Below are 10217 nucleotides of genomic sequence, written 5' to 3' on the forward strand. Positions count from 1 at the left end.
GGATAGAGAGATTCAAGCCATGCTTGGGAATACATTTTAGCATGATAATAATTATGTGTGAAAGGGGTTGACCCTGAAAGAAGATGTCTGGAAACAACGTCACTTAAGGAGTAGTTGAAAGATCTTTGCATCTATTTTTTATACAGGAGGAGTGTGTGCAATTCCACTAGTGTGTGTGACCCCAGACTATATCTGATCCCTTATATTTATGTGTATGTGTGTTATAGATTACCCAAAAAGTGAAGCTAATTTTCCACCCTTTCTTGAATCGGCCTGTCTTGCAACATTTCCATTTTCCCACTCCTTGAATCTGGACTGTACCTGTAGTTTGCTTTGGCCAATAGAATGCTGTGAACATGGAAATGCATCCACGTGGAGCCTGGGGTTCAAGTGGTGTTGCAGACTCTGCTCACACTCTTGGAACCCCACCCAGCTGCCATGTGGACAGGCTCGGGCTAGCCTGTTGGAGCAGAAATGAGCCATCGCAGGTGAGGCCACCTTAAATGAGCCAGTCCCCAGTCAGCCCATGGCTGACCAGTGATGCATGAGTGGGCCCAGAAAGACCAGAAGAACTGCTCAGCTGAACCCAGCCCACGGCTAATGAGCTAAACCACAGCTGTTGTTTATAGCCTCTGTATTAGTTGCTAGGGCTGCTGTAACAAAGTACCATGGACTGGGGGTGCTTAGGAAAGAGAAATGTATTGCCTAACAGTTCTGGAGGCTGGAATTCTGAAACCAAGATATCAGCAAGGTTGGTTCTTTCTGAGGGTCTTGAGGGAAGATCAGTTCCAGGCTTTTCTCCTTCCCTTGTGGATGGCCTGTGTCGCTTTAAATCATCTTCCTTCTATGCCTGCCTGGCTCTGTATCCAAATTTCCCCTTTTTATAAGGACACCAGTCCTATGGGATTAGGACCCACCCTAATGACCTAATTTTAACTTGATTTCCTCTGTAAAGTCTCTACCCCCAAATAACATTCTGAGATACTGAGGGTTAGGACTTCAAAATATTGGTGGGAGGGGATGTGAGGCAGACACAATTCAGCTCATAACAGGTAAATATAACTTTATAAAGAAAACTATTTTAAAAATCACATTTATCATTTATATGTGGAATCTTTAAAAAAAAAAAATGACACAAATGGGAATTTCCCAGCGGTCCAGTGGCTAGGATTCAGCACTTTCACTGCTGGGGCCCAGGTTCAATCCCTGGTCGGGGGACTAAGATCCCACAAGCCACATGGTGGCATGGCCAAAAAAACCCACAAATGAACTTATTTACAAAACAGGAACAGACTCACAGACATAGAAAACAAACTTATGGTTACCAAAGGGGAAAGGGAAGGAAGGGATAAATTAGGAATTTGGGATTAGCAGATACAAACTACTATGTATAAAATAGACAAACAACAAGGTCCTACTGTATGGCACAGGAAACTATATTCAATACATTGTAATAAACTATAATGGAAAAGAATCTGAAAAAGAATATATATATTCAGTTTTATATATACATATGCAAATATATTTATATATATCTATATGTATATATAACTGAATCATACCAGAAACTAACACAAACTTGTAAATCAACTATACGTCAATAAAAAATAAAAACAAAAATATTTAAAGGAAAATAACTTTGAGCTGTTTCCATTGTCCATTCTTTGAGGAAAATGTCCCCTCTCATGATTTCAGCAAGGGCGGACAAGTATCCATAAACCCTTAAGAGTGAAGATAATACTGAGTTGGTCAAAAAGTTGGTTCGGTTTTAAGTAAAAATAAAAGACACATTTTTCATTTTTCCCACGAACTTTACTGAAAAATATATCCATAAACTGAACAAACTTTTTGGCCAACCCAATTTATATCACTGAAGTAAAATCACCACTATTTTTCATTCAAGAAAAAATATTTTTTCTTGGTATAAATTGAACTATTTCTGCTTTTCTTTGGTAAAATCATACTTCTTGTTGTTCTCTATCCAAAATGAGGCTAATTTTAGTTAAAAACCACCATGGACTTCTGCTTCTGGCCAAGTTGGAGTAACAGGGACCAGATTTTCCCTCCCTTATGAAACAACCATAAAAGGGGCAAAACATAAAACATAGTGCTTTTTAAGACAGTGCACATCAGACTACAAACGACGGTGGGACATGGGAAATGAATGAAGGGAGCCCTACCATTTCCCTGGCTTACTATCTTAAGAGCGTTTCTAGGTCATGGTGCAGGGGGAGGAGTCCAGGCAGAGCCCTGTAGACGCCCTGAGTTGAAGAGATGGAGCTGAGAATCCAGGAAAACCAACATGGCCTGAGTTCCTAGGAAAGGGTACTGAAGCGAATAGGGCCACCCGGAGATCTGCAGAGGGTCCCCCTTGAGCGCTTAGCAGAACCATGGTCCAAGGCCAGGGAAAGAACTTCCCAAAAGGGTTAAGGAAACAGTGTTCAGTACTCACACCAGGCAGGCACACGTAGTATCATAAATGCAGACTATTCCAGCTTTCTTTTTCTTTTTGGCCGCACTGCATGGCATGCGGGATCTTAGTCCCACCACAAAGGATCAAACCCCAGGGCCCCAGCAGTGAAAGTGCTGAGCCCTAACCACTGGACCACCAGGAAATTCCCACTTCCAGCTTTAAAAGATATAAAACACAGCAGCGATTGCCTCGCGCATTCAGGAAGTGTTCTTAGCATGGCCCACAAGAACCTGAATTACCCGGCCTACACTTCAGCCTCATCTCTGGGCCCTGCCTCTGTCTCAGTCACTTTATTGCCAATAAACTGCTATGTAACAAATCGACCCTCCACTCAGTGGCTTGCTCCTGGCTTACTCCTGTTAAAGCCTGGAACCACTGTATGAGAAGTTCTACTACTCTGGGTCCACTGTGCTGCGAGGAGGCCCAAGCGAGCCACACGGAGGTGTCTGGCCAGTCCCAACACCCACTGCATGGAGAAGAGCCAGGCCCCAGATGTATGGACGAACTGAGCCATCCCAGCCATCCCTGGCTCATCACGCCACCCCGATAAAGTCCCACTGTGGGGCAGAGATGGAGCCCTCCCTCTGTGCCCTGCTTGAATTGCTACTAATAGAACGTTTTTTCCTAATAACCACAGAATAATGAAATGAGCATGATAAAATGTTTTTCTTCATAATATTTCCACATCATATACTTGAATAGAAAGGTCCTTTCCTGTATTTGAGTAATCCCTGCCTTTTTTTTAAAGGGGGGGAAGAAAAGCTTTTTAGTAAAAAAAAAACAAAAAACCTTCAGCCTTCTGAGCTCCCTACATGGTTTATGAGGAAAGTGTAAGAGGCGTTTTTTTATTTTTATTTTTTAAAATTAATTAATTAATTAATTAATTTTTGGCTGTGCTGGGTCTTCGTTGCTGTGTGCGGGCTTTCTCTGGTTGTGGTGAGTGGGGACCGCTCTTCATTGCGGTGCATGGGCTTCATTGCGGTGGCTTCTCTTGTTGCGGAGCCCGGGCTCTAGGCGCGTGGGCTTCAGTAGTTATGGCACGTGGGCTCAGTAGTTGTGGCTCACGGGCTCTAGAGCACAGGCTCAGTAGTTGTGACGCATGGGCTTAGTTGCTCCACGGCATGTGGGATCTTCCCAGACCAGGGCTCGAACTTGTGTCCCCTGCAGTGGCAGGCAGATTCTTAACCACTGCGCCACCAGCGAAGTTCCCTCATGTTTTTTAACTATCCAAATGTAAAACTAAACCAGAAAAGAATTTTAAAACCTTGGTGGCTTAAAACAAAAATCCTTTCTTCTCATGCTTACAGGTCTGTGGATTGGCTGGGAGGCTCTGCTCCGTGAGTCCCAGGCTTGGAGGGGCAGTGGGCGTGTTCTTACCATGCAAGGCCAGAAGCTTCCAGAAGGATGAGGGGAAACCCACAATGCCTCTGGACATCTACACATAAAACAAAAACTTGAAAGGTAAAGAAAGCATGTTTCCAGTGGAGTGAGGGAAGGGGGGAGGGGTAAAATAGGGGTATAGGATTGAGATACAAATCACTATATATAAAATAAATAAGCTACAAAGACATATTGTACAACATAGGGAATATAACCAGTATTTTATAATAACTATAAATGGTGTATAACCTTTAAAAATTTGAATCACTATGCTGTACACCTGAAACTCATATAATATTGTACATCAACTATACCTCAATTAAAAACAATGAAAAGCAGGTGTCATGGTTTAACTGGCAGCCTTGGGAGTATGTAAAATAATACGGTATCTCACAATCTGTAGCATGTTGATTCTGGTGACATACATACGTCTTTCCATTGTATATTCACATGTTTCTCTGCTTTCCCAACTGTCTAAAAATGAGCTTGTGCCCATTTCTCTAATGGCCGAAGGAATGATTTATGAAGGCTAATCCTATGAAGGGAATAATTTAGGAAGCCTAACTCTATGGAGAAGCACTTTACAAAAACATCAGGCCAATAGTGACTCTTATGTCGAGTTCTGTACTATAATCGTTTGCCCACGTCGATGGATTTGTCACCTTTTCCGCTCTGGTCTAGAATTACATCATATCTCTGAGACAAATGATTTCCATGGCTTAAGGGTGAACTGTGGGTTGCAAACTCCAGCTCAAGCCCTTTCTGTGCTGTGTGGCCTGGGGTGACTCACTTAGCCTCTCTGATCCTAAGGGTCTTTTTTACCCTCACCTGTGGACTCCACCCCCTCCTTGAGGAAGAAGATTCCCGCCCCCATATTACTGGCCCCGCCCACCAGGGCGCCCAGGTCTTGGTGAGCGGAGCTCGGGTAGACACACCCAAGCCCCGCCCCCAGCCGCCCTGCCCCCCTCGGGCTTCCGGAGCCGCTGAGATTCGTCATCCCACTGTGTGCAGTCGCACGGCCTTCTGGTACTTGTAGTTTCCGTGACACCGGCGCTGCGGGCCGTCACAGTGCAGGCGCAGCGCGGCGCCTTCTGGGAGTTGTAGTTCTTGAGGGACCCGAGCGAGCCGCAACTCTCCCAGTGCGCACGCGCAGTCCGGGCCGGTCCTGGCGCTTGGGCTAGTTTGTGGCAGCTGCTACCTTGACCTGTGTGGCCCACCGCGGGACGAGGGGTCACCGGGGCTCCGCGTGGGCCGGATAGGCCAGAGACCGTGGAGAAACTGACCCAAACCCGCCAGGCTCGGCGGGAGTCGCCCAAGGCCTTCAGAGCTGGTCCCGGAGGCGAGGGCACCGCGGTGCGCATGCGCGATTGCGTGTACGCCTGTCCCCTGTGTGTCTGTGTGTGCCGGTATGATCCCGACTCTAGCGTCGTGTTCCTGTGCGTGTGAGGCCTGCCCTGCGTGCCACTCCAGAACTTTGTGCCGGTGCGGGCGTGTAGCTATGTGTATCACTGTGCGTGTAGGCCCGCCTGTCCCATCTGTGCATGAGACTTCATGTGAGTCCGTCCGCAAGTGCCACCACATGTTTGCACGTGCCTGACCCTAGCGGCCTGTGCCTGTGAATCTGAGCATTTGGGGACCTCTGCCTATCTGTGACTTTGGGCATGTGTGGAACTCCTAGGCGGGTGTGAGGTGTATAATTCCACAATTCCTGGCTGTGCAACTGCGTAGGGTGGCTGGGTGGGTGTTCCTGCCAGCATGGAGCTGGATGGTCAGGGTGTGCCTGAGTGGAGGGCTGTGCACAGGATATTGATGAGAGACACTGCGAGGGTGGGAGTACTGCGTGTGTGTGTGTGTGCGTGTGTGTGTTTGTGCGTGGGTGAGACCCTGAAAACCTGCGGCTCTGGACATGTGCGGAGCTCTGCCCACCGCATGACTCTGCGTGTGACTAGGGGTGCCACTGTGGGTGGTGTCCCAGGCCAGGCCTGCCCGTTGAGCAGGGCGGCATGTGTGACTTTGTTGTGTGTGTACCCATGTGTGCATGGGCAGGCGTGACCACAGACATGCTTGGAGTTGTGTGGGTGTGCGAGACTGCCTGCCTCCTTGTGTATGGGAAGGACTGTGCCACAGCATATGGGTGCCTGTGTAAGGGCATCTGAGGGCCAAGGCAGGGGGTGGTATAACTGCCCCCGCTGTGTGGTTGCATGCAACTCCATGTGTGTGTCTGTGTGTGATGTGACGTGTGTCTGCCTCTGAGCATGTCTGTCTCCTTTTTGGTTGCTTGCTTGTGCACCTGACTGGCCCAGGTGTACCCCACCCTGAATCCACTTACCTTCCCCACGTGCACACAGAGGAAACACCCTGCGTTCTTGCTCCACCCACTCACCTGCGCCTGCCCCAGCATCTTCCTTCAGGGGTCCCTGTTTCTTTCTCTCACAGATGGTGACTGGACCCACTGAGGCATGTGTGGCCACGGCAGGGGCTACAGCCTGAGTGACATGGAGAGGACCCGATGCTCCCAAACCCACGAGGTGGGTACCACAGCCTGCTCTGGGGACCCAGTCAGGCCCCACTCAAGCCTGAGGGCTGCCTGTGGGGGTGGCACCAGAACTGGGACTGGCCCCATTTGGCTCCCACCAGCAAAGTTCTCACCTCTGCACAAAGACCCTGCATGATCTGGCCCTCACCCTGCCATATCTAATCTTCCCTGCTCTCCGCCTAGGTCACTCTTCTCCAGCACCCCCCAACTCTGCCCAGCCCTTTAACTGTTCCTCCATCACCTCCATCATGGTCCTGCCTTTGCACTAGCTGGGCTCATGGGCTGGAATGATCGCTCCATAACTTCCTCCAAGTCTCGGCTCACTGAGCCCTGCACTGAGGGACAAGCATTCCAGGTAGATGGAACGGCCAGTGCAAAGGCCCTGTGGCAGGAGCATGCCTGGAGTGTCTGTGGAACAGGGAGGAGGCCTCTGGCTGGAGCAGGGCAAGCCCAGAGCAGGTGAGGGTGTTGTAGAGGCCGAGGTCAGGGAGATGCTGTGTAGGCCATGGAGAGGAGTGTGGCATTTATGGAGCCATTAGTGATTTTTTTTAAAGTATTTATTTATTTGGCTGTACAGGGTCTTAGTTGTGGCATGTGGGATCTTAGTTCCCCAACCAGGGATCAAACCTGGGCCCCCTGCATTAGGATCTCAGTGTCTTAACCACTGGACCATCAGGGAAGTCCCGCCATTAGTGATTTTAATTGGGAGAGAGAGGAAGAGGAAAAGCTCTGGAGCTGGGCAGCCCAAGTGTGGGTCCTAGTATTGCCACTTCTGGGAGCCTCACTGAGGAATAAAATAGCTTAAAGGGTGCTGGACACATAGGTCTGTGTTCAACAGGTGCTGGTTATTTTGGCCACTATAATCATACTATAAAACCCGAGTTGGCTTCAGAGTGGCCGGGACCAGTACCTCTTAGATGTTCCTGTGCCCACAAACCACCCGGGGCTCTTATCAGAAGGCAGATTCCAAGTTACCAGGCCTGGGGAGGGGCCGAGCTCTGCACTTGTCCTGGGCAATGCTGATGCTGCTGGGCCTTGGGCGAGGGTGGAGCGGTGTTGATCTCAGAGTGGAAATCAGGACCTCTGTGTTGACGGCTGTCTTGCTCTGTGTGCTAGTTAAGATGAAATGTCTCCTCCTGGTCCGGACATGTGGCCCGCCCGCCCGTGAAAACTTTCACTGGCTTCCTGTACCTGCTGTGCATGTTCTGTGTGCCACACATACCTGCTCGTCACCACCTGTAGCTCGTCTTTGCTGGGGTTGGGGTGGGGAGCACCAGGGGGATGTGGGAAGCTCAGAGCCTTTTGAGGGAGGCTCAGGCTCAGCCTGTGAGTGTGACTTTGCACACAGCAGGGAGCAAGCTGGAAGCTGGTTGCTGCTGGTGGGAGACAGACACAGGGCCTTCTGGACCCATGTGAGCAGGGTCTTTCAGGGAGGGGTGGGCTGCTGGTGATACCAGGAGAAACTCATCACCCCTAGGATGGCCCCCACTTGTCCCACCCACCCCAGGGGGCTGAACCCAAAGCAGGTCACTGACTGCTCTCCACACGTGCACATAGTCACAGGCACCAGGGATTAGGACTTCAGAACATCTTTTGCATGGATGCAATTGAACCCATAACAGCAGGGCTTAGAAACATTTTTGGTTGTCACATCTGGGGGCATCCAGTGAGTAGAGGCCAGGGATGCTGCTCAACATCCTACAATGCACAGGATAGTCCTGCAACAAAGCGTGATCTGACCCAGACTGTCAGTAGACAGACCCTGCACTGATCCTTTTCCAGCCTGGGACAGGTGACAAACCTGTTTGGTTTTTTGTTGTCTTTCTTTTTTTCTTTCTTTCCTTCTTTCCTCCTCTTCCTTCCCTCCCTTCCCTCCCTACCTCTTTCCCTCCCTCCCTCTCTTTCTTTCTCATCCAGTAACGAAGATATGAAATCGAGGCAGCAGCTTGCAAAGCCGGGATGGAAGGACTCTTGACGGTTGCCGTCCAGCAAGACTCTGAGTTGGAAGAAACTCGGAAACACGAAGGTCATTTCAGGGATGGCCGGGAGAACCAGGAAAGTTGTTTGAAGCAGGAGGTCCATGACGAAGACCCCACTGAGGACTGCGTCCCAGAGCATGATGAATGCACCAGAACCCCCAGGACCAGATCGAGCGCCCCAACTACCCAGGCTGACTGCAGGCCCCAGAGGCGCGGTGCACCAAGAAAGAGCCCGAACCAGAAGAACACAGACGCCAGTGCAGAGGAGGAGGAGGAACGAGGTGGTGGCACCAGAAAGCCGTGGAAGTGTCAGGACTGCGGAAAGGCCTTCAGCTACTGCTCGGCCTTCACCCTACACCAAAGAACCCACACAGGGGAGAAGCCATTCTCCTGCCCCGACTGCAGCAAGGCCTTTAGCCAGAGCATGCACCTGATGCTGCACCGGCGGACGCAGACAGGCGAGTGGCCCTACACGTGCGGTGAGTGCGGCAAGGCCTTCAGCCAGGGCTCCTACCTGGCAGCGCACCGGCGCACGCACACGGGCCAGCGGCCACACAGCTGTGTAGACTGCGGCAAGGCTTTCGTGCGCCCCACGCACCTGGCGCAGCACCGGCGTGTGCACACGGGCGAGCGGCCCTTCTCGTGTGGCCAGTGTGCCAAGGCCTTTCGCAACCACTCCTCCCTGCTGGAGCACCAGCGCATCCACACGGGCGAGAAGCCGTTTGTGTGTGCACAGTGCGACAAGGCCTTCCGCTTCTCCTCAGCGCTCATCCGCCACCAGCGCACGCACACTGCCGAGCGGCCCTACGCCTGTGGCCAGTGTGCCAAGGCCTTCATGCAGATCACGCACCTGGCGCAGCACCGTCGCGTGCACACAGGCGAGAAGCCCTACACGTGCCCCGAGTGCAGTGCGCCCTTCAGCCAGAGCGCCTCACTAGCTGAGCACTGGCGCATCCACATGGGCGAGAAGCCGTACACGTGCGCACAGTGCGGCCAGGCCTTCACGCAGGTGTTGCACCTGAGCCAGCACCGGCGCATGCACACTGGCGAGCGGCCCTACGCCTGCCAGGACTGCGGCCGCGCCTTCAGCAACCGCTCGCACCTGGTGCAGCACCACCTCGTGCACACAGGGGCGCGGCCCTACAAGTGCCTGGAGTGCGGCGCCACCTTCAGCCACGTGTCCTCCCTAATTGAGCACCAGAAGGTCCACACCGGAGAGAAGCCCTACCGGTGCAAGGACTGCGGCCGCGCCTTCAGCCAGGACTCGTCGCTGACGCTGCACCGGCGCACGCACACCGGCGAGCGGCCCTACGCGTGCCCCGAGTGTGGCAAGGCCTTCAGCAACCGCTCCTACCTGATCCAGCACCACATCGTGCACACTGAGGAGAAGCTGTACGAGTGCAGCGGCTGCGGCAAGGCCTTCAGCTTCTCCTCCGCCCTCACTCGACACCAGAGGACACACGCTGACAAGAAGGTGGGGGACACCTTTGCCCAGCTGCCGCACCTGACTCAACACCTGAGCTCCGACCGGGAGGAGGAGCCTGTTGATGGTGGTGGTCCTGCAGAAACCGTGGTGGACCAGCCCAAGAATGAGGGCTGAGGGCTGCCAGGGCCTCCTATAGGCAGGCACCCCGCTGAGCCTTTTATGCTCGGGCTCTCAGCACTAGCGGGTAGATACCCTACCATCCCCATGTTGCTGATGAGGAAGCCAAGGCTCTGGGAGGCTCCATGTGGTGCCCGAGATCACACAGGAAGGATGTCACAGGGTCAGGACTGGACCTCGCATCTACCAGACTCACCTCCACCACCTTCCTGGTTCAATATTCTAATTGTAACCCATGAAAGTAGA

General features: G+C 51.9%; 1 protein-coding gene across 1 annotated transcript; it reads left to right on the forward strand.

Moving 5' to 3' along the window:
* Positions 1 to 5046: 5046 nt before the first annotated feature.
* ZNF835 (zinc finger protein 835) lies at positions 5047 to 9989 on the forward strand. The gene is given in 4 exon segments (XM_060084343.1): positions 5047 to 5206; positions 6290 to 6381; positions 8307 to 9836; positions 9839 to 9989. Coding segments are annotated over 2 exon segments (1566 nt in total). The 5' UTR covers positions 5047 to 5206; positions 6290 to 6381; positions 8307 to 8348; the 3' UTR covers positions 9917 to 9989.
* Positions 9990 to 10217: the final 228 nt, after the last annotated feature.

Source organism: Mesoplodon densirostris, chromosome 19, assembly GCF_025265405.1.
Source record: "Mesoplodon densirostris isolate mMesDen1 chromosome 19, mMesDen1 primary haplotype, whole genome shotgun sequence".
Lineage (NCBI taxonomy): Eukaryota > Metazoa > Chordata > Mammalia > Artiodactyla > Ziphiidae > Mesoplodon > Mesoplodon densirostris.